At 40.3% G+C, this 25221-nt stretch overlaps 1 protein-coding gene across 1 annotated transcript in view; it reads right to left on the reverse strand.

Annotated features, from left to right (window-relative positions):
• Positions 1 to 4401: 4401 nt before the first annotated feature.
• GASK1B (golgi associated kinase 1B) overlaps positions 4402 to 25221 on the reverse strand; it is a 58804-nt gene continuing 37984 nt past the window's right edge. Inside the window, exons 3-4 of the mRNA XM_077477118.1 lie at positions 12469 to 12695; positions 4402 to 4857 (exon numbers count right to left, since the gene is read on the reverse strand). Of these exons, the coding sequence (XP_077333244.1) occupies positions 4650 to 4857; positions 12469 to 12695 (435 nt within the window). The 3' untranslated portion in view covers positions 4402 to 4649. The remainder of the gene's footprint in view (positions 4858 to 12468; positions 12696 to 25221) is intronic.

Below are 25221 nucleotides of genomic sequence, written 5' to 3' on the forward strand. Positions count from 1 at the left end.
TAGCGGTCCTTACAGAACAGCAGACTGTACCGCACTCAAGCCTATGTACCGTAGCACCCTATACCAAGTTACCAGTCCTTATAAGAACTTTTGTGGACCAAGCAGGTTGTGTGTTAGTGATTAGCAGACTGTACGTCAGTCCCTATACCAATGAAGGACTGCTGCAGTATAGGGCAGCGGTCAGCAGTAGTGCACGGCAACCCTATGTATTGTGGACCGATAGCGGTCCTTACAGAACAGCAGACTGTACCGCACCCAAGCCTATGTACCGTAGCACCCTAGACAGACCAAGTTACCAGTCCTGATAAAGAGCTTTGTGGAACAAGTGAGTTGTGAATGATTAGCAGACTGCAGCAGAAGGGCAGCAGTCAAGTATAATATTCTTTCTATATTTGGAAGAAAGAATATTATACGTGTACAAGCCTATTACCGTACCACTGATACCAGTCCTGAAAAGAACCTTTGTGGAACTAATAGTAACAGCAAGTCTTTAAAATTATCCTCACTGCCTGACACACTGCTTCCTGCCTGTCCCTATACAAATTGGCAAAAAAGAGTAGGCTGGAACGATTAGCTGGAACAGCTCTTTTGTGGACCTGATAGTAACAGCTAATGATGATGATGATGATGATGATGAAGAAAGACTAATCTGGCTGAGCTGTCCCTAAAATAGCAGCATACAGCGCTCTGTCCCTTTATCTAAACTGACAAAAGAAACTCAGGCTGCTGACCTAACACCTATACCAGTCCTGAAAAGAACTTTTGTGTACCAAATAGCTAGCGTTTTCTCTGTCCCTACTCCACACAGGATCCTTTCCCTACAGTGACAGAAGAAAGAATGTAAAATGGCCACCGGATCGGGTGTATTTATAGGTTAGGGGGAATGTCCAAGTGTCCATGAGCTGTCATGTCTCAATTGGTTGTCCTGTAACACATGATAAACGTGTCACGAAAGGTTAAAGTTCTTGTATACATTAAACACGTAAGTCCGCCGGGGCGAACGACGGAAAAAGGCGTTCGAACCCGCGGACGGCGAAAGTCGGAAATTCGCCGCGAAACGACCGCCGGGCGAACCGTTCGGCCATCACTATTGATCAAAGCTGTACTGCTGAAATGGAGGTTAATGACATTACTGTTCTGTCTCACAGGGGTGCCTCGATTCCAAGAATGGATGCAAAGAATCACAGATCCTTTGGCAGGTAGAGTATTTTACATATATGTATTTCAACTGTACATTTAGCTGCTTGCTTGGAATTCAGCTTTCATTTATACCTTTACTTTATCCATAGTGATAAGTAAATAATTAAATAGAAAAATAATAAGTTCACTGTATAAAAAGCAAAATATGTATCCTGGAATTGCCTTCCCTGAGGTTTCCCACCACCAGATCTAAGCTTTGTCACATGATAAGTTAACATTAAGTTGAAATGTACAAAAGAGTTTATGTAAATTGGTCAGCAAGGTGGGAAAGGGTCGGAAGGTAAATGCAGGAAGCTTATTATGCCGCCTATAAAATGAACCTACTTTGTGCAAAATACAGATTCATTTTAAAATTCAAATAAATTATATTTACCATTTAGCCTGTTACAGAAGAAAAAAAAAATGTATTTCCCTTAATTAAACCTCATTTGTCCTTCAGGTGTTGCCCTCATCACTTTATGTCACATTCCAAAGCTAACAAAAAATGTTTACCCCAATACATTTTATAATATTGTCAGTCTAAAGGACCAACACTAATCCTACATAAAAAAATAAAGCTGCAAGGAAATGTAATAACAAGGAGAAAAGGTAAGATAAAAACTGGAGCAAAATTAAAACGGATGCATTGTCCAAAGCAACCGTTCATCTGCATTAGCATTCATTCTCTCTAACCTGTATAATAAAAAAAAAAAAAAAAGAATCATTGATTGATATGGGCAACACCTCTAATCTTGCTCTAGTTTCTTTTAACCATCTCCAAAGTTTTTTTGGTCCTGTATGAAAGAAAGATAATATGAAACCATGCCTCTAATATCAGTTCAAAATATACTGCTTGCTGTTACAAGAAATGTATTAAAACCTTTGTATTGTATAATGTGTTAATTAAAGTGATCATGGTAATAATAATAAAGATTTACTTTTATATTGTCTGCTAAATATACGATTGGTGTGCGGGTTTTAATACTGGAAATAAAGTAGCAAATATTGTTTAATAACTAGTATCAGTGTACTGCATATTAATATATTGTATAAATATATGTATTAATAAAAAAATACAGTAGAAACGATCCTTTCATTTTAAAGGCTGCCTCCATTATTTTGACAAATTTGATTATAAAAGATGAGAATGTGAAATCTAAATCAATTTTAGAACTTATTTAGTTCCATCACATTTACATATAAACTTAACTGTATTTCTGAGAAAGGTTTAGCAGGTAACAGAAGAACAATCTAGTCTAGTATATGAAATAAAATAAAAAAATGCAAAAATTCATAACCATACAAAGTGAAGGAACACCTTCATCAATCAGTTAGCAAAAGACTTCTGAATAGCCGGATTTGGCTATTACAATTTGCATATTATCACTGGTCACTGTATTATTGATGGAGTCAAACAAACTCTACGAGAAAGTTCTTCGTCTGGCTCCCAGTGTTTATTATTATTGAGAGCCAATAGCATATTCATATTCCCTTTACTTACTGAGGCTTCTTTTCCTAGGCATATTGCTTAGGTAAGCTGTGTCTTTAATTCCTCCAAGGAAAAAACAAAGTAACCCATGCATGATGTGGTTTCTCCTGCCAGCAGGGAGGAACCATTATGTTCAGTGGAGGAAACCAATTTGGCTTGTTGAATACCTTCAGCAAGCACCAAGAATGCAGCATTTTAACAAATGGAAAGGTAAGGGTTGCTACAAAATACATCTACTGCGTGGCAGTCTAAACCGGTCCCATATCTACTTACTATTTGATGCAAAAGCTGTATAAAATTTAAAAAAATCTTTACCTCCCATGAATAAGCCAAATCCTCCTTCGTCCTTAGTAAGCCCAAAATATTTAAAAACACAAAACTGACTTTTGAGGTGCCCCAAGAAAGCCACAGGGCACAACAATGTAAAATAAGGGGAATATCGTACACCCCTGCACACATTTATTCTTACAAAAATATTAAAATGGAGCACTACAAATCATGCCATAAATCAGACAAAAATATATAAAAAAAAATTCTGCATAGTGAGATCCTCTTAGATAATCATACATCAACAATGTCTACAACTGGTAAACAAATTCTACCACGTGGAGCAATCAATTCCACTTGGCATGTATTATGCTTAATTATGATAATATCATGTCCCTCTACATGTTTTGCACAGCTTGTTCCTTGCTTTCTCAAGAGGAAAAGACCCAAAGAGGCCAGATAACTGGGACAAGATCTTTTTTTTATAATTAGGATAATAGTTGCCAAGTGAAATTGATTGCTCCCACATGACATCGTTGATGTATGGTACCTGACCATGCATGAAAAATAATGTGTGTATATTTGTCTGATTTGTTGTACAATTTGTAGTGGTCCACGTTAATATTTTGTAAGAATAAATTTGTGCAGGGGTGTATATTCCCCCTTATTTAACTTTGTGGTACACTGTGGCTTCATTGGGGCATCTCAAAAGTCAGTTTTGTGGTCTATAAAAATGTTGGGGTTCATGCTTTTACTATCAGGATGTGGTGCTCCACAGTGTGCCTGGAACCTCCCAATCCTAAATGGTTCACTCCTGAGTAAGCTCCCATCCTCCTTCATCTCACATGCTCCACCTCTCATGCTCGACCTGTCAGACACTGCATCTCACGGAGGGTTTTAGCAACAGAGGCAGTGCTGCCAATCCAGAAAGCAGTGGGCAGGGCTAGGTGTGACCAGCTGCTGGTTAACAAGTCACATATTGGTGAAACAGCAGTGAGAATGCTGATAGCCACACCCCCCACAGCATTTTTATTCCAATGTAGTGCAAGCAGGCACAGTCACAGTAGTGTTGTCGCACCATTACAAGAAGCTGCAGGAGGTGGAATTTACTGGCAGGATCAACAAGTATTGTTAAGACTTTGCAAAGGAACTAAGTGAAAACTGAACATGCAGATGCACTTACAGTCAAGTGCTGCAGGAAATGGGAGACCATAGTTCTACTTTAAGTGCCTCTGGCGCAATGCGCATTGTAAATTACTATATATTTTTAAAAACATAAAAATAAGAAACTGGAATCTACATTATATATTCCAAAGCCATGATTTCAAGGAAAACGTACTTTTCCATAAACCACCATTTCATCATTTTAGCACCAAAATACAGATTATAGAATACTAATTAATTCTATAATGATGCTTCATATAAACTGAAACATACACCAATGTCAGTGGATAAATACTCACATCAATCTTTAGGACCAGTTTATCTCACCAACATTCTTTTATGCAGTCCAAACATGAAGGACATTCAATTGTTGACCGTAAATTTAGTAATGATAGTGCAATACACTATTACTCCACACTTACTATTAGAAGACTATACTTCCCATTATAAATTGGCTTTACACATATGTTTGAGTTTTGTGCCGTTTAAAGTAAATGTGGCGTAACAATTCTACTTTCACTTGCTTAGTTCTTTGAGGTGATTCGTAAATTTAATCATTCATTGGTATGACCTTAATTCCGTGGGCATTGATGTAAGTCAGCAGGATTTTAGCCCTTCTTTCTATTACATCAATAAGTTTTTCAATGCCTTGTCGTCCTCTTTGACTTTCCCAGAAAACCTTGTCCAGAAAAAACGACTGAAGGAGTCTTTCACGGAGTTTCTGACTTTTTAACACAGAAACTGCAGATTCAGGGAACCTGGAGAAAATGGTTAAACAAAAAGTTTAGTATATTAATGTTTTTATTAAACATTCTAAACATTGCTTTTTTTTAAAATAGACATAATAAAATGCATATGGGAATATCTTTCTTTGTGATATAAAAATGTCCCTTTAAGGACTAAGGCCTTATGTTTAGGGCTCTTGATCTGTTTATTAAACTGTATGTCAAGAAAAATCTTTTTTTTCTAACTTTTGGGTAGAGCAGGGAATGGTTAGGGCCCCTGCCAGGTTTTTACTCATATCCAGGCCTTTGTTAGAGAGATTTTCCTTCACCTGGCATTGTTTTATCAGAAAGGAAATGAGTGGGGGACTCACCAACAGTGAAACCAACTGAACTTAAAAAGCTTTTCTTTAGTAAGTAGTAAGTAGTAAAAGGTCAGAATTTGGATTTTTGCTTGAAGAGGTAAGGTTATATTGTCTAATGCATGTGGAAATTGAATGCCAACCCCCTTTATAACCCCTCTTACCTCACATCTTGCCAGCTGTAGCAAACTGTTCAAATAGAGAACAATAACAAATAAGGGGATGGAACTGTGGTACTCAATGTTAATCAATGGAGTGGAATGGAAGGAAAAGGGTTTTACAGTGAGTAAATTCTATTTCTCTATCCTTCACTGAGGGAAACACCTTGATGATAACCAAGCAATGTAGGGACATCCAAAAGCAGTCTGAGAGACAGGGGCCTAATGATAAAAGCCCCCTTTATTGGAGTGGGCTTTAATGGACAAAGGAAGCACTTTATCATGCCTAGGCCTGCACAAAAACCTGTACAATTTACTGATAAATTAGGGACCTCAAAGCCAAAGAACCTTTTGGAAGACCTTCTGGAATAATAAACAGGGAATCCATTTGCCTAAAAAAAAAAAAAAAACAGGAGCAGAGAGGCAAAACTCAACAGTCCTTACCAGACCATAGAGAGAAATCTCTCTGGCATGAACTGGACCTGAACAAAACAAAAGTAACACACTATGCTCTTTAAACTGAAAAGCAGAGACCTCCATGCAAAAAGGAGGTCCTTGTTTCCAAAAAAAACTTGTGTTTGTATAAAGCCCTTTTACAGGACATTGCTGATAACTTAGAGACCCATCTTGCCATAAGAAAGGTTATCTCATTCAAGGAAATGTCTGGAGTAGGAAAATCTTATCCTGAAAAGTATCCGGGAAAAAGCCCAAGCACAACTAACAATGTGATGGAACCAGAGATGACATCTTGATATTCAAGATCCATCGAAAGTCATCCAAGGCCTGCTGTATTAGTGACACATTGGATTCCAAAGTCAGAGAGGTCTGTTCATGAAGCAGTTTACAATATAGTGATCCGATGACAGGAAGACATATAGCATGAAGAAGACCCAGAACTATTTGGTGAATACTCTTGGGGTCAAGGTAAGGCAAGGAAGAACCACAAATTGGTAGTGTTTTTTTTTTCCCATAGCAAAGCTAGAAATAACTAGTGACCTAAAAAAGATGGGAAAATGACTGTTAATATGTTTTTCTCATGACCATGGATGCTAAGAAGTCTCAAGAATGAGGGAGGCAATTACTGACCAAATAGATTTCATTCAAAACCTTTCAGGACAAACAAAATTATTCAGTGTCTATAAATCTAAGACAGAGCAAAGGCCTCATTTGAGTTTTGGAACTGTAATCCTGCTTGATTAAAAACCTTGAAATCTGAAGGAAAGACAACAATAACTCAATGATTTCTGAGTGGCTAAAAGAAAGTCTAATCAACATTGCTGACGTGTCATGAAAGAACACAAAGAAAAAAACTGAGGTGGAGAAAGAAGCTGAAACTCTGTTTTGTAACCAGTGGTAACAACCTACTGCACCCAAACGTCAATTATGGAAACCTCCCAAACATCTGCAAAGGCCATCAGACATCCCGACACCTGTGATGGATCTGATGGGGGTGGATTTTTATGCTCAGGTGGATTTATTTGCAGGCTTTGAGTTTTTAGTCTGTCAAGAAGGCTTAGAAGTCTCAGAGCCCAGGGAAGTGAAAGAAGCCTGGTGGTTCTGAAAAGTGGAACCTGACTTGGAGAAAATAATGGAGCGTTTTAATGCAAGAGAAGGCACTGACCTGTGTTATTGATTCTAAACCTGGTGTAGCAGAGGTAGATGAGAAAATTAATCCCCGGTCACCTTTTAATGATTTTTTCTAATGCAGTGCCAAAAAAAAACTCTTCCATGAAAGGTAGTAATTTCAAATTCTTTACACACTATGCATGCAAATCTGGACAGATCAAAAAGTTACCCTTTGGGAGACATAAAATGGCTAGCATCCAGTGCTACATTGTACAAAAGATCAACTCACTCAAAAGTAGAGATGGGCCGAACACCCCCTTGTTCGGTTCGCACCAGAACATACCGAACAGGGAAAAACAGGCAGAACACACAACACTGTTAAAGTCTATGGGACACAAACATGAATAATCAAAAGTGCTAATTTTAAAGACTTATATGCAAGTTATTGCATATAAAAATGTTTGGGGACCCGGGTCCTGCCCCAAGGGACATGTATTAATGCAATTTTTATTTTTTTTCAAATGGCCATCTTTTTGAGAGTAGTGATTTTTCTAATGCTTAAAGCGAAACAATAAAAATGAAATATTCCTTTAAATATAATGCCGGGGGGGGGGGGGTGTCTATAGTATGCCTGTAAACTAGCACAGTTTCCGAGCACGCAACCTGGCAGGCTACAGGAAAATGGTTGTGAAAGAGCGCCCCCCCCCCCCCTCCTGAACCATACCAGGCCACATGCCTTAAACATGGGGAGGGTGTTTTGGGGTAGCCGTCGGCAGAGCGATGGAAGAAGATGAATGGACATTGTGGGACATTTTTAATAAAGGACTTGTTCCAAGCTGTGTCTTGTTTTTTTAACATTTTGACACATTTTTTGTGAAATGGTATGGGTACAATGTACCCATTACCATTTCACACGGGGGGGTGGAATCTGGGGGTCCCCTTGTTAAAGGGGGCTTCCAGATTTCGATAACCTCCTTGCCCGCAGACCCCCACAACCACTGGGCAAGGGTTATGGGGATGAGGCCGTTTGCTACCCCAAAGCACCCTCCCCATGTTGATGGCAGGAGGGGGGGTGCTCTATCATTCCCCCTCTTTTCCTGCGGCCAGGTTTTTTGGGGAACCCCTACGCCATTTAAAAAAAATTGGTGCCAGGTTCCCCTTAATTTCCATATCAGACCCGAAGGGCCTGGTATGGATTTTAGGGGGGCCCCAACACAATTTTTTTAATTTTGGTTTGGGGTTTCCCTTAATATTCATACCAGACCCAATGGGCCTGGTAATGGACTGGGGGGTGGGATCCCATGCTCTTTTTTTCAATGAGTTTTATCTATATTGCCGAGACCGGAAAATTCATTACAGCCGCAAGCAGTTTTAAATGACAATTTTTCTTTTAGAAATGTAATTTTCTGTGGTACTGTTCTAAACATGGGAAACTGCGCTACTTTACAAGCATACTAAAGACACCCCCCAGGCACGATATTTAAAGGAATATTTCATTTTTATTGTTTCACTTTAAGCATTAAGCAAAAAATCACTGCTCACGAAAAAAACAGCTGTTTTTAAAAGAAAATTTGCATTGATGACCCCTGGGGCAGGACCCAGGTCCACAAACACTTTTTATGACAATAACTTGCATATAAGCTTTTAAAATGAACACTTTTGATTTTTCATGTTAGTGTCCCATAGACTTTAACAGTATTTTCGAATTTTCGCAGTACATCCGAACAACGAAAGTTCGGCCCGAACTTATGCTCGAGCCAAACTGTTTGCTCATCCCTACTCAACAGTCATCAGACAAAGCAAATGACAAGCTGAGTGTCAACACTAGCTGTCACCAGGTCGCTGTTTTGTAATTTAGACCACTCAGCCAAAGTCTGGGAAATTAGTGCAGAGGGGAACATGGGTCAAAGGTCAGATGCCACCAATGAATAAATTGATTGAGACATTGCTTCCAACTTTTTGTCATAATGGTCCTTGAAAAACAGAGTGCCTTCTATAAGAAAACCTTTAGTGGAACCTTTAAGTCTATGAAAACCAAGCCCAAGCATTGTGGTAGGGGAAGGAATGGTGGAACTCTCAAAATTCCAAAGTGGAACAAATAACTTTTGACTAAAATTCAGCTGTTGGGGACTTCTCCTCTAGGGAAGAGAAGGACATCTCATCCAACAGAAATCCTGACAGATCCATGATCACTGACAGAAATTGGAATATTAGGCATTTCTGCAGCAGATTCCACCGGGGAAGGTGCTGGTGGGCATTTTAAGCTTCTGTGATCAGGAAAGCTATAAATCCAACAAAACAAAAGAAAATACCTCCATTTGAAGAAAGGAATTGGAATGAGCACCTGACCTGAGGAAGAAGAAGGGTAGATAAGAAATGATCACCAATGACGATTCCAAATGTGATTTGTAAGTAGCAAAAAGGCACAATTTTTCCCTTCATGTTTCTAAAGTGAATCTGCGTATATAATATACAGCTAATAATTTGCGGTCATAAAAAACTCAAAGCACATTGTGCTGAAATTGAGCCATATTAGAGCTTGTAAATGAGGCATGTGTTTTTTCTATTAGCAAGCACACAGATCATCTCCAAAACATTTAAAAACATCCAGTACAGGTTTCAGCAATGGAATTCCAGTGAGTGCATAAACACTGTGCCAAATGTGGTTGACAGCACCAGGTGGCTAGGCTTAAAACACTAGGTGAACCTAACATAATTTAAAAACACTGTGATGCAAGGATGCTAGAAATTGCACACACACTAGGCCCTTACCATGCAGTGCAATAAAGTTTTGGCCAGAGCAAATGTCAAATAGTGGGTTGAGCATAACAGTGCTTGGCTGCAAACACATACACACAGACCCAGGACAAAATAAAAATGAGGACATACAGCACATACAGAAAATACTGCCCAACTTGTTAAGCTCAAGGAGAAGTAAAGGCAAGACAAGGATAATAATTTTTGTCCTCCATACACAGTGTCCAGCCAGCTACATCTGCTATAGTAAAAAGAAAAAAAAAAGAAAAAAAAAAAATTACCAAACACAGCCAAGACTTCCATTAGTAACTCACAACAGGTGAATCTACAGAGAATGGAAATGGGGGAACTCTGCCATAGCTCTGTTCCAGATAACTCAACAAGGAATCCCCTGACCCGAAAAACAGAGCCCTGAGTCACTGGGACACAGCCTGGATGTCACTTCTGACTGCAGGAGTGCTGCAGGAAGAACACCAGTATGAATATTGGTAAAACCTGCATTTGTTGGCTAATTGGAGAGACTTTGAGGATTTTGAATATTCTGGATGAATCTACCATTAGCTGCTGAAAGCAGAAATATTTCAATTGAAGCAAAAAATCTAACAGAGGATAGTGACATCTCATGTGAAAACGAATCAAGTAAGTGGTGAGGTGGGAAAGGTTATAACTAGGGATGCACCGAAATTTCGGCCGCCGAAACATATCGGCCGAAAATGCCCTTTTCGGCATTTTACCGAAAGGAAAAAACGGCCGATAATTGAGCCGAAAATGGGGCGGGGCCTGGGCGGAACTCCGCCCCCGCCCCGCCCCTGGTGCCTCCCATGATGGGGGTGAATAGCGCAGGACTGATGCAGCCAGCGATGCCCCTCTGCAGTGAAGAGAGCCGTCTGGTTGAATAGAGCGCCGGGAACATCACAGCTTTAATTTCAATAGCTGTGTGTTCCCCGTTGCGCGCCGTCACACACAGCCCCTCCCCCTTGTCCGGGGAACTTTGATAGACAGATCACCCGTCCAGATTGGATGGGTGATCTGTCTATCAAAGTGCCTGGACAAGGGGGAGGGGCTGTGTGTGACGGCGCGCGACGGGGAACACACAGCTATTGAAATTAAAGCTGTGATGTTCCCGGCGCTCTATTCAACCAGACGGCTCTCTTCACTGCAGAGGGGCATCGCTGGCTGCATCACAGGGGGCAACACACACTGGCTGCATCACAGGGGGCAACACACACTGGCTGCATCACAGGGGGCAACACACACTGGCTGCATCACAGGGGGCAACACACACTGGCTGCATCACAGGGGGCAACACTGGCTGCACTTATCTCTTATCAGGTCGCCAGTCTCTGACCACCTCCTGTACCGTGTCGCCAGTCTCTGACCACCTCCTGTACCGTGTCGCCAGTCTCTGACCACCTCCTGTACCGTGTCGCCAGTCTCTGACCACCTCCTGTACCATGTCCCCAGCCTCTGACCACCGCCTGTACCGTGTCCCCAGCCTCTGACCACCTCCTGTACCGTGTCCCCAGCCTCTGACCACCTCCTGTACCGTGTCCCCAGCCTCTGACCACCTCCTGTACCGTGTCCCCAGCCTCTGACCACCTCCTGTACCGTGTCCCCAGCCTCTGACCACCTCCTGTACCGTGTCCCCAGCCTCTGACCACCTCCTGTACCATGTCCCCAGCCTCTGACCACCTCCTGTACCATGTCCCCAGCCTCTGACCACCTCCTGTACCGTGTCCCCAGCCTCTGACCACCTCCTGTACCGTGTCCCCAGCCTCTGACCACCTCCTGTACCATGTCCCCAGCCTCTGACCACCTCCTGTACCGTGTCCCCAGCCTCTGACCACCTCCTGTACCATGTCCCCAGCCTCTGACCACCTCCTGTACCATGTCCCCAGCCTCTGACCACCTCCTGTACCATGTCCCCAGCCTCTGACCACCTCCTGTACCATGTCCCCAGCCTCTGACCACCTCCTGTACCATGTCCCCAGCCTCTGACCACCTCCTGTACCATGTCCCCAGCCTCTGACCACCTCCTGTACCATGTCCCCAGCCTCTGACCACCTCCTGTACCATGTTCCCAGCCTCTGACCACCTCCTGTACCATGTCTCCAGCATCTGACCACCTTCTGTACCATGTCTCCAGCCTCTGACCACCTCCTGTACCATGTCCCCAGCCTCTGACCACCTCCTGTACCATGTCCCCAGCCTCTGACCACCTCCTGTACCATGTCCCCAGCCTCTGACCACCTCCTGTACCATGTCCCCAGCCTCTGACCACCTCCTGTACCATGTCCCCAGTCTCTGACCACCTCCTGTACCATGTCCCCAGTCTCTGACCATCTCCTGTATAAAAATATTTTTTGAAAACAGTCATTTTCGGTATCGGTGCTGTTTTGGTATCGGTTTCGGTTTTCGGCCTAGTGTATTTTTGAGTTTCGGTATCGGTTTTCGGCACCAAAAAACCCATTCGGTGCATCCCTAGTTATAACATATAGGGGGCCGGCTTTTAGTTATTACATATTATATATATATATATATATATATATATATATACACATACATATACATACATACTGTTTAGTTAATGCAGCTGTCAATCAAAGCTGGCAGAACAGAGTATCTATCACACCCTGAGAGACAGGTGTATCTTGGCAGGAAAGTGCGAAATAAATTCAGTAGTGAAGGTAGAGGTTTGCAACTAAGGAAAAAGGGTCAAGGGAACAAACTGGGGACAAGAAGATGAGCGAATTATTAAAGATAATAAATGAACAGTTTTCATTATCTATGCATGAGATGCTTACTCTTTAATTCCTTCAAGTATCTTGAAATTCAAATTATCTTCACTCCTGTCAAAATATCCTTTATTTTTAATGAAGACCAAGTGCCGAGGGTCTTGTTTCCTTTGTACGATGTGTGTTAGGTCAACGTTCTGGGGGTCATCACACTTTAAATGTAGGCCTTGTTGGACACAGGTATCTTCTTTTCGAGGTCTGAAGCCACAGCAGTTTTTGTCAAAACGAGTGTAAACCTGAAAGGCAGTTAAGAGTTTAAGAGATTAAGAAAAAATAACTAAAATGTACTGTATACCAATAGCTGGGCTCGGAACTAGCTGAGTCCAGTTCTCATGAATGGGGACGGGCCGAAAAACACCCCCCCGGTTTGGTTCGCACCAGAACATGCAAACAGGCAAAAAATTTGTGCGAACATGCTAACCCTATTAAACTCTATGGGAAACGAACATGAAAAATCAAAAGTGTTCAAAGTGCTTATATGTAAGCTATTGCCATAAAGGGTATATGGGGACCTGAGTACTGCCCCAGGGGACATGTATCAATGCAAAAAAAAAGTTTTTAAAACATCAGTTTTTTCAGGAGCAATGATTTAAATAATGCTTAAAGTGAAACAATAAAACATTAAATATTCCTTTAAATATTGTGCCGGGGGGGGGGGGGGGGTGGTCCCCTTAGTCTGCCTGTAAAGTGGAGCCTCTGTCTGATGTGTTTTACAGTGCCACAGCAATAGGACATTTCTAAAGGAAAACATTTAATTTAAAATTGCTTGTGGCTGTAATGTGTTGCCAGCTGCCGGCAATATAGATAAATATCAATGAAAAAAATTGGCGTGGGTCGCCCCCCCCCCCTCCCCAGTCCATACCAGGCCCTTCGGGTCTGGCATGGATTTTAAGGGGAACTCCACACCAAAATAAAATAAAAAATAAAAAAACTGTTTGGGGTCCCACCTAAAATCCATAACAGGCTCTTCAGGTCTGGTATGGTTTTTAAGGTGAACTCCACACCAAAATGTAAAAAAAAATTGGCTTGGGGGTCCCCCAAAATCCATACTGGACCCTTATCCAAGCAAGCAGCCTGGCAGGCCAGGATGGGGGGAGCGAGAGCCCCCCTCCTGAACCATACCAGGCTGCCCCCCTCAATATGGGGAGGGTGCTTTGGGGTCCCTCCAAAGCACCTTGTCCCCATGTTGATGGGGACAAGGGCCTTGTCCCCACAACCCTGGCCATTGGTTGTGGGGGTCTGCAGGCGGGAATTCTCATCGGAATATGGAAGCCCCATTTAAGAAGGGGGCCCCCAGATCCCACCCCCCATGTGAATGGGTATGGGGCATTTGGCCAATCATGGCTCTCACAGCAGAGCGTGCTGCGAATTGGCCAAAGCATGCAGGTCAGGTGCATGCTTTGGCCAATCATCAGACGTCAATGCACTGCGATCTCACAGTGCATTATGGTGCGTTCCATGGCGCTCAAATTTGCCACGATTGCCCTATAATGTTCATATTCGCCGAATGGGCGAACACCTTACTTATCCTTACTCATGAATATACAATGGAGAAGTCTAGCCTCTCAGCTTCCCAGCACCCTCAAAACAAGTATAGCTAAACAGGATTTTATCCTGCTGGAAGTTCCAGAAAAGAGCATATAAAAAGGCGAGCTGCAATTGTTTTCATATTTTTAAGCTTTGCTATGTGAATGAGAACATGTAACAAATGTAAAGTAGGTGTTATCTAACTTTGGCTACACAAGTAGAAATACAATTTAAAAGTCACTTTTATTTTAAGTATGTAAGCCATTTAAATACAAAATAACCTTACAATCTGCTAAAGAAACACAGTAAAAGCATCATCATATACTGCAAATGCAGCTGAACACAGAGATACTATGAATTCGTTTTGAGAGAATGAATCAGATTTAGACTTAGACTACCACATTCCCACATTAAACTATGTGTCGGGAAAGTGACTGATGCACATCCTGGGCTCCACCCTGGTATAGCTATGTTTAGCTTGGAGAACATAAAAGTATGATGCTACTGCTAAATATAGGGTTTTAAGCCAGGGAGAACAAGGCTATTTCCTAAATGATGAGGCAGTCTACCGCAACCACAAACATTCCCTCATCCTCTGTCTGAAGCCCTATAACAAACAACAACCAGGTTCCATCTATTTGAAGAATCTTTGGGATATTTTGCCAGCAGTTGCTGCATTTAACACTATCAATGTGACCATACAATGGCAGATCTCTTACTTGACTGGACAAAAGATCTCTGCCCATGTTTGTTTTAATCTCTGCACCACGGTATCCTGCTATTCATTTTTCTTGAGTTGATGCAAGGTAACTTTTATTACATGCACAATGAGGGTTCTCGTTTCTATTAAAAAAATATATTTATATATTAGAAAATATGTTTATTCTGATACCATACCATATTAATTACCATATTGATACCATACCATATTCTCTCAACTTCTTTTTAATCAACTGCATTGCTTGCCAATATTGGGCATTGTAGGATCATTTTCAAGATAGACTTCAGAGGGTGGCTGTTCATTCAAGCATGATGCACCCACTCCCAGGACACACTAGCGCCAGAGCAATTTATTAATTTGGCGAATGGGAAAGGTATTAGGTAACCACTAGACATAAGAGAATTGCCCAGTCTGCCTAAAAAGGATGGATTCGATGGCCCTTGGTTGACTTAATATCTTTGCTGTTGATTTAAATAGGTTGTCTTGATTTAAACAAGGCATCATTGATTACTTTTACTTGACACATGTATCATATAAAAAAGGGCAGCATGAAATTATTCTTATAGAACCGCTGAGGACCACATTTCTGTAGTAGCTATATATGAATGCATGTTAAAGTGTTATGTGCCCAGCCTGTGTGAAGACGCATTCCCTAGGTGGGGCATATAAACGACAAGTTAGAATTACATGAAATGGGCAGAATGCCTCAAGAGGATCAATGCTTGTTTAATGGTAGCCAGCCTTCTACCCTGCTCTGAAACACGCATACTAAGGGAGGGAAGCACAGCTCTATAAATTAATCATGCTTCTATTGCCCTGGTGCCCGAGAAGCAGCCTGTGGGCTGGCCTGATGTGTTCTCGACTGTAATCAGTGACAGGGGATATGGAAGACTATAGCACTGGAACTGCCAGGTGTCACTACAGGTGGCACTACACCCAGGAGCTCAGTTTTTGGACTTGCTTCTGCTACAAAACTCTTCACAGTAGCACTCTGTATGCAGAACACTGTAAACACAACGTGGAACAAAGCTTGTAATTAGGATTGGATTTTTGGGGGATTTGCCACTGTGGGAGGGTTGCCCAATGCCAGCTGTCACTGTGATGGAACTGGTTAATAAATGGGTGACCCATGGCTCAATCTGCACAGCATTCTTGAAATCCACAGATCTGGTTATATACTATGTGTGGCTGCTCTTTTCCTCTCTGAAATGAACTCCTATCTTTCGCTGGCCAGAGCAGTGCTACTCAACAATACTTATTCTTTTAATTTTGGGATGAGCTCTGCAAGATGAAGGCTCCTGATTGGACAGTGCTATTGTCAATCATATACCATTGTCACATAGAGCACATCCCGCAGTGGAGGAAGAGTTATTGGTGAATAGCGCTGCACCAGCTAGTGAGAGAGGAGAGTGGTAAAGCCCAGACAATAACAATGCTTGACCCTGCATGGCAGATATAAAGTAGTCCCTAAATCTCTGAAATAAAGCTCAAAATAATTCTCATATAGGATGCTTCTACATATATTAACCTCTTCAGCCCAGGAAGATTTTACCCCCTTCCTGACCAGAGCACCTTTTGCGATTCGGCACTGTGTTGCTTTAACTGAAAATTGCGTGGTAGTGCAATGATGCACCCAAACAAAATTGACATCCTTTTTTTCCCACAAATAGAGCTTTCTTTTGGTTGTATTTGATCACTTCTGCAGTTTTTATTTTTTGTGCTATAAACATAAAAAGAGCAACAATTTTGAAAAAAAGCTATATTTTTTACTTTTTGCTATAATAAATATTCCCCAAACATTTATAAAAAAAAACATTTTTTTTCCTCAGTTTAGGCCGATATGTATTCTTCTACATATTTTTGGTAAAAAAAAAAAAAATCGCAATAAGTGTATATTGATTTGTTTGCACAAAAGTTATAGCATCTACAAAATAGGAGATAGTTTTATGGCATTTTTATTATTCTTTTTTTTTATTAGTAATGGCGGCGATCTGCGATTTTTACCTTGACTGTGACATTATGGCGGACACTTTTGACACTATTTTGGGACTATTGTCATTTATGCACTGATTACTGTATAAATGACACTGGCAGGGAAGGGGTTAACCACTAGTTGGGCGATCAAGGGGTTAAGTGTGTCCCAGGGAGTGATTCTAACCATGGGGGGATAGACTTTAACTCACATGACAGCGATTGCATGACAGCGAGCAGTGATCTCTGTCATGTCACAAGGCATAACAGGGAAATGACTTGTTTACATAGGCACTTCCCCATTCTGTGGCTCCGTGACACAATCACCTGGGGACGGGCGGACATCGAGTCCACCGGTCCTGCGGGCATGGTCACAAGCCCCGCCAATTAAAGGGGACGTACAGGTACGCCCATTTGCCCATCTCTGCTATTGTGCCGAAGTATATCAGCGTGCAGCGGTCGGCAAGTGGTTAAAGTCCCCATGAATCAAAACTAATTTAAGGTCATAACCAGTATGTCAGGTGTTCTGGATGACATTTGTGTTTTATCTGTAACAAACACAATGTTACATAGTTAGGTTGAAAAAAAAAAGATACAAGTACATCAAGTTTAGCCAATAAAATCTGCAGTAACTGAACCCTATACCCCAAATTGATAATCAGGAAGACAAGAAACCCTCATAAACAAGCTCCAATTTGCTCCAGTAAGGTAAAAAAATCCTCCCTGATTTCCTAATGTAATTGAAAATTCCCTTAATCAACAATCTAGAATCTAGAGGGAAAATCTTTCAATGGGGACACTAGTTCTGGAGCGCTTCATCTTGCACATGCGCAGTGTCAGAATACTGCATGATCTCATGAGATCTTTCAGCTTAGGTACTGGATTTCTGGGGTTACACCACTAGTGCTTTCAGGGGAACCAGGAAGCCAATGGAAAAATGTTAGTAAATCTCAGGGTCAATTCACACCAGGTGCAGTGGGACTGCACCAGGTGGCTATTCTAGTACAGTCCCACCGTACCCTCACCACAAGACAAGGCAAGATGCCTCGTCTCTGATGTGGCTGTTTCACACCACTGTGTTGTGGTGGTGTGCAGACACTGTGTGGTGAAGTAGTGTGTGCAGTATGTTTTTCCAGTACAGCGCAGGTCAACACACGCCAGCAGATAGAACTCTATGAAATGTTATTCCACTTAATAGCTTGGTGTCATCTTTAAAAACTGAAGTTGGACCTTTCATCTCAACTCAATATCACTTATGGTTATTTATAAATATGTCATAATGACCGAACTGACCCAACACTGAACCTTGGGGTATACCACCTTTTTTATTGTATTTTATTTTATTTGTTATTGATTTGTTTGCCTTTGGATACAGCAGACAAATAAGAACTGCTGTCAACTTCTACTCCTCGGTAATTCCTGTTCTGGTGACAATCTTGTTATTGGGACAAGATTTGTTGCGAAATCTCCAAAAGGAAAACAGTAATAAAAACACTCTTTTGACTTCCTTTAAAACTGGAATATAACAATTCGCAAATTAAAATCTGTGTTCCCTCTAGATTTCTGCCAGTCTCAGAGAATATGTTCATCTCAATGAGAGCTGGAGGAAATCACAGAAAGCTTTGTGAGTTTACACAGACATACTGTAGATTGCTGACTTTTTGGGAAATTAAAGTAATGCTAACAATATCATTATCCTCCAATAATAATTCATATATCCACTGCTTAATGTCCCTGTAATCGATTTTTCATGAAATTCATGTCATATGTAGTCCTCCATGCACTACAAATCCCACTGTCCATAGTTCCTAATCTATCTCAAGAATAAGCAAGAGAGGGCTGCTGTAGTTGTACATGCAGTGGGTCCATCTAGAACAAATATAGCTACCCTCTAATAAAAAGTTAGACCACAGAAGTAAAAAGAAAGATTTGGAGGAGAGCAATAGAAGGTATTTTTTAAGCTAAAAATACATACTTTGTTTTTGTTTTTAAAGTGGAAGTAAACCCATGGATTTAAACAGTTAAAAAAAAGGCATGCTGGGAATGCTAACTGCACATTGGCTGTGCTCTCAGCCAAACTATCAAACCATCCAATGGCTGGTGTCATAACGAATCACATGTGCAGCACCATAGCAGTTGAAGATTAAACAGAGGCCAAGATGGCAGCTTCCTTGGCTGAAAACGATAGGGGAGTTTAGTTTAAACTTCACTTTAAGTCAGAGTTTAGCGTTACATTACTTTACATACATATTATACATACATGTGAATGTACAATGTATATGTAAAGCGCTGCGTAAATTGACGGCGCTATATAAGTACCTGAAATAAATAAATAAAATACATGCTATACAAGACTTATATAAAGAAAATACTGTAGCTATCACATCACTTTTTGGTTGTACAGATAACCTAGAAACACCTCACTCTAGCTTGCAAGGAAAATTAAAGTGACCCTGTCATGATGTGTTTTCAAAACAGTCATACCTACAAAATAGTAGAGGGAAAACTTACCTTTCCCATTGTCTGTTCTGCCAGAATCCAGGTGGATGATACTCCCAGGAGTGTCAGCTTTCCTGGCAATCTCAGAGGAGGATTTCTATTGAACAGAGAGGAATTCTGGCAGCAAGAGAGGTAAGAATGACCTCCCTTATTTTGCAGGATCCAGTTTTTATTTCATTTCTGGGATTGCTTTGAAGTAAAATATATAAATGTTCTTGGAAGTGTTACATGGCTGAAGCAAAGTTTGAGATCATTTAATATGCCAGCTGCAAGATTTTATCTGGCCCTCTGATGTAAGAAGGGACTCTGATAGATACCCTGATGTAACTTTGATTGGGATGCTAATGTAAGAGGGAACTAGGGTCTCAAGTTTATTTGTAGTTTCTTTATTTTGTTTAAGGCCCCATGCACACTAGACATTTTTACAGCTGCTGTTTTTGGCTTTAGGTCTTTTTTTTTTCCCCAGCATGTTATCCTATGTGTCCATGCACACATAGGCTGTTATCAGCATTTTTTAGCAGGGGCGTTTCCTGGCTGGAAAAAATCCCCAAAACTAGTGGGCTTGAAGAGTAGTTTTTCAGCTGTAAAAAGTCTCTGATGCCCCGTACACACAAGCGGATTTTCCGTTGGAAAAAACTTGAATGGTTTTTCCGACAGAATTCCGCTCAAGCTTGGCTTGCATACACACGGTCACACAAACGTTCTCTGAAATTTCGACCGCCAAGAATGCAGTGACGTACAACACTACGACGAGCCAAGAAAATGAAGTTCAATGCTTCCAAGCATGTGTCGAATTGTTTCCGAGCATGCGTAGGAATTTTTGTACATCGGCATTTGTACAGACAATTGGAATTTCCGATCTGAACTTTTTCCGACCGAAAAATAGAGAACTTGCTTTCAATCTTTTGCTGAATGGAATTCTGCCAGTAAAAGTCAGATGGAGCATACACAGTCGGAATTTCTGACCAAAAGCTCGCATACGACTTTTGCTGGCAGAATTTCTGATCGTGTGTATGGGGCTTAACTCTGAAAAATGCTGAAAAAACTGAATAACCCCCAAAAAACGTAACTATTCAGTGTTTATTAGCGTTTTTGAGTCAAAAGCTTTTGTTGAAGTAAAAAAAAAAAAGTGAAAAACACTGAAAATCGATACTGCAAAAATGCTAAAAAAATCATTCCACAACTACAGCTTTCTACAGCTAAGGCTACTGGGGTTTTTATAACGTCCGGTGTACACGAGGCCTTACTGAAGTTGTTTACTGCTGTTCTGAATCATATCATATTAATCCATAAAATTGTTTGTTTTTTTGGACAGATAATATTTGTAAAATATACAAATTGGCCCTTGTACTGAAATGTTTGGAGACCCCTGTACTAATGTAATGGTGTTTGCACATATAGTACAATATCAGCTTATAATATTAAAGATACTTGTTTGAATAAATAGCACGGGACAAAACACCTGTAACCAAAGATTCTGATGTTAAGCCAAACAAAGAACAGCTACTTGATGCTGGCATCATTTTAACAGTGTTTGAAAACTTCTATTTACAACTATATAATGATCTGCTAAAGAAGCATACCAGACCCTGGAAGAGAAGTTTTCTTTAACTACAACATGCACAAAGAATTTAGGACCATAAGTTTACGTGTGATGACATTTACTAGGCTATAATTAGATAGTAATAACTCAATAGTTAATAAATCACTGCTCTTTTTGCTTCTGTGTTTGGGTCATTTATTAACTCATATCAGTTGCAAGTTTCTACTGAATTTCAACCATAAAAAGGACGCCTTGTTCTGAATGGGTTTCCTAATGCTTGCACACATTCGCTTCTCATCACACCTAGGGAATGTGGCAGGAGGGTGAGGAATGCTGTTACTATTGACAGAAGTTACTCAATACAAACGCTGAGGCCTCACAACTACTTGTGTGAGGACAAAGTGCACAGGAAGGTTCTCTGAAGTCAAAATAAGATTTGTATAGGATAAAATACTTCATCTTTCTACAGTCTTATCAGCACAGGTTTACTGTAGAAATAATGTGCTGACACATTATCTTCAAAATAAAAAGGTAAGCCAGAACATGTTTAAACATAACCTCTTTGGTAGACATTTCATTTTTGCTGTAATACAATCTGAGTTCCAGTTAGAAAAGTCACAATGTAAAAATACACTGTTTGGTGGATGGTTTTTAATGTGCATTATGCAGAAATGTTCAGTGTAAAGATTTTTACGAATATCCTAAATCTGAGTTGGTAAAAGTTGTGCAAAAGCAGGGGCAGTGAAGGTAGCAAACAATAATGGACCAATTCCGTCAGCAAAGCTCAGAAATGCTTTTCTCCTCAACCACCAATGTACCAATAAAAGATACTTCCATGAAGCATTTATTATGCAAGAGGAAGCATTTATTATACAAGAGACTCTTATGCTATTTGGTTACCTACACACTGTGCGATATTAGTGTATACACCGTGAGTTCTTTCTAATCAGGTGTTGTGGGGGCCCTACCTCCTTACATTCAAAGGAGTTTCACTGCCTAATTGGGGATGCCCATCAAGCCATTTAATGACCAGTCAACATACACAAAATTTACACCTCTTGATGAACAATGACTCTTACGTTTGTTCCTTAAAATTTGGTAATAGTAAATAATAATAAATAGCTATTACCAGTAGTGACAGAAAAATGTCTTATAATCGCCTTTTGCATTTTTAACACAGTTTACACAGAATTATCTCTTAGTAAATTTGAAGCTCTGCATTTCCAGAATATTCCCTTCCAAAATAAAAGCTGAAGTATTTGTCTGGTTTCCAGGACACTAGTTCTAAATATTAGGCAAATACACCAAAAGTAGAAACTGAAGGGACTTGTTAGGTGCTGCAGATAACCCTAGTAAACGGACATATGAACCTTTATATTAAAATTACAAATCTTTTATTTTATCCAAAATATCCATAAAATAGATCATGGAATTAAAAACAGTGCTATTCTCTGCTACCCAAACCACACCTCTCATCAATATATATATATATATATATATATATATATATATATATATATATATTGCTTCATAAGAGGTTGGATGGCTTTATATTGTACAGAGAGGTGCCCAGACGTTCCAGCACGATTCACAATTAAGTGCTGCTTCAGGAGACCCTAATTTAATATTTATAAATATTATAAATGGATCTGAGAGTAAGCTGAATGTCCTGATTGGGAATAATCCAGGTACCCCCAAGGGCTATGATGGCAAAGAGATAAAGAATTGTAAAAGGCAAAGGAGCCCCCCTCTAGTAACCACCAACATAATCTTGAATAAATGTATTGTATGTAAAGGAGCAGTTCCTCAGATAGCTGTCCACATTATCAAAACTGTACGGTGATAGCAGAGAACCACTCACTCCCAAGGGGAGGCATGAAAATAGGTATAGTGTAGTGAATAAGAGTGAATGGAACACACAGTTACCAAACCACTTCATATTCCAGAATAAGGATAAACAAACAAAGCACATAAAGGCCCTCATGCTTAAAGCTTATTACACACTATACAATTTTCAATTCTTTTTCCTTTTGATTCACCAAAACCATATAATATGCGGTCAAACTTAAACACTTTCAATCCCTAGAGCAACTTCTCCCAACCATCCAAGAGCAGTTTGGTGACAAACAATGCCTTTGTATGCAATCAAGTCATGTGAGGATTCAATCAAGCAGGCCCTTGCACTACATGGTTTCTAAAGGAAAAAAAATCTAAAAAAAAATTGTATAGTGTATATAGCCCTTAAGGTAACTGGCTACCATACACCAGGTTTTGCGCTCTCCAGTTTTAGTAAATCAACCCCATAGAGTGGAATTTATCAAAACAAGAGCAGACAGAATTTGGAGTAGTTGTGCATGGCAACAAATCAGCTTCTATCTTTTATCTTTAATGCTTAACTGCACAAGTTGAGGATGGAAGCTAATTAGTTGCAATGCACAGCTGTTTCATATTATGCCTGCTCTATTTTTTTTATAAATTTACTCCAGAGTGCCTTCACTGGTGTATACATTAATAAAGTCTTCAAAAGAAATAATATTTTTGATAAATGAATTGACTTGTAATAATAAAAATTAAACAGGCCAGATGCATGTTACTGAGATGCTCAGTATTAATATTGATCATGGAACATTCTAAAAAGATTCCTTCACATTTGAAGCATCAATATAAAGCCGTGGCCAAAAGTTTTGAGAATGACACAAATATTAATCTTCACAAAGTCTGCTGCTTCAGTGTTTTTAGATCTTTTTGTCAGATGTTACAATGGTATATCCAAGTATAATTACAAGCATTTCATAAGTGTCAAAGTCTTTTATTGACAATTACATTCAGTTTATGCAAAGGGTCAATATTTTTTAAGGCCTCTGCAATTTGTTCCGGCATGCTGTCAATTAATTTCTGGGCCACATCCTGACTGATGGCAGCCCATTCCTGCATAATCAATGTTTGGAGTTTGTCAGCATTTGTGGGGTTTTTTTGTTCACCCGCCTCTTGAGGATTGACCACAAGTTCTCAATGGGATTAAGGTATGGGAAGTTTCCTGGCCATAAACCAAAAATGTTGATGTTTTGTTCCTCAAGCCACTTAGTTATCACTTTTGTTTTATGGAAAGGTGCTCCATCATGCTGGAAAAGGCATTGTTTGTCACCAAACTGCTCTTGGATGGTTGGGAGAAGTTGCTCTAGGGAGGATGTTTTTGTACCATTCTTTATTCATGGCTGTGTTCTTAGGCAAAATTTTGAGTGAGCCCACTCCCTTGGCTGAGAAGCAACCCCACACATGAATCGTCTTAGGATGCTTTACTGTTGGCATGACAAAGGGCTGATGGTAGTGCTCACCTTTTCTTCTTCAGACAAGGTTATTCTACCGGGTTCCCCAAACCAGAAAGGGGATTCATCAGAGAAAATAGCTTTATCCCAGTCCCCAGCATTCCAAACCCTGTACCTTTTGCAGAATATCAGTCTGTCCCTGATGTTTTTCCTGGACATAAGTGTCTTCTTTGCTGCCCTTCTTGACACCAGGCCATCCTTCATAAGTCTTTGCCTCACTTTGCATGCAGATGCACTTACACCTGCCTTCTGCCTTTCCTGAGCAAGCTCTGCACTGGTGGTGCCCCCCTCCTGCAGTTGAATCAACTGTAGGAGATGGTCCTGGCGCTTGCTAGACTTTCTTGGGTGCCCTGTAGCCTTCTTCAAAAATGCAGTGGAAATGTTTTTTTAAGGGATTAGGTTAATTTTCATGGCAAAGAGGGACTTTGCATTTAATTGCAATTCATCTGATCACTCTTCATGACATTCTGCAGTATATGCAAATTGCCATCATAAAAACTCAGACAGCAGGCTTTGTGAAAATTAATATATCTATCATTCTCAAAACTTTTGGCCACAGCTGTAATGCAGCGTTTTTGTGAGGCTGCTGCAATGTGCTGTGGTCTGGCTAAACTAATCTGAGGAATATGTACTTCGGGGTAAAGGTAAATGGAAATTGCCTACTGAGTTCCAACCAGAGGACTATGCCTTAATAACCTTAATTAGGCTGAAACAGTGGGGATAAAAAAAATAGAATTTGTAGTTTTGCACTATGGAGGTATTTGTGAAATGCATTGCATGCTCTAAGTGAAACTATGGTGGTATAAGAATCATAAGAAGAGAATACAAGGACAGGAAACTTTATCTGGACAACTGGCACAAACATCAATATTGCCTTGGCATGGTTGGTGATAGGATTACATGAATAGAGACTACTGAAAAATGAAAGGCAAAAGAGGTAAATTGCAGCACCTGAAGTACAGAGGCCAAGAGGCTAGAACTAGAGGCTGGTAAACTAGAATTTAACTTTGGATGGACTCTTATTTTATTATGAGTGGGTCTTTAAACAGAGGATTTTGTCGCAAAAGGCTTTTAAATATGTCTAACAATAATAAAGTATGGTTCCTTTTTTTTTTTCTTTGTTAATTTTTTTTTAAAGTGACACGTTTGCATACAAAAAGGTTTTGAACAATTAA

Source organism: Lithobates pipiens, unplaced genomic scaffold (genome assembly GCF_037356315.1).
Source record: "Lithobates pipiens isolate NorthernLeopardFrog02 unplaced genomic scaffold, aLitPip1_a1.2 Scaffold_13, whole genome shotgun sequence".
Classification (NCBI taxonomy): Eukaryota; Metazoa; Chordata; class Amphibia; order Anura; family Ranidae; genus Lithobates; species Lithobates pipiens.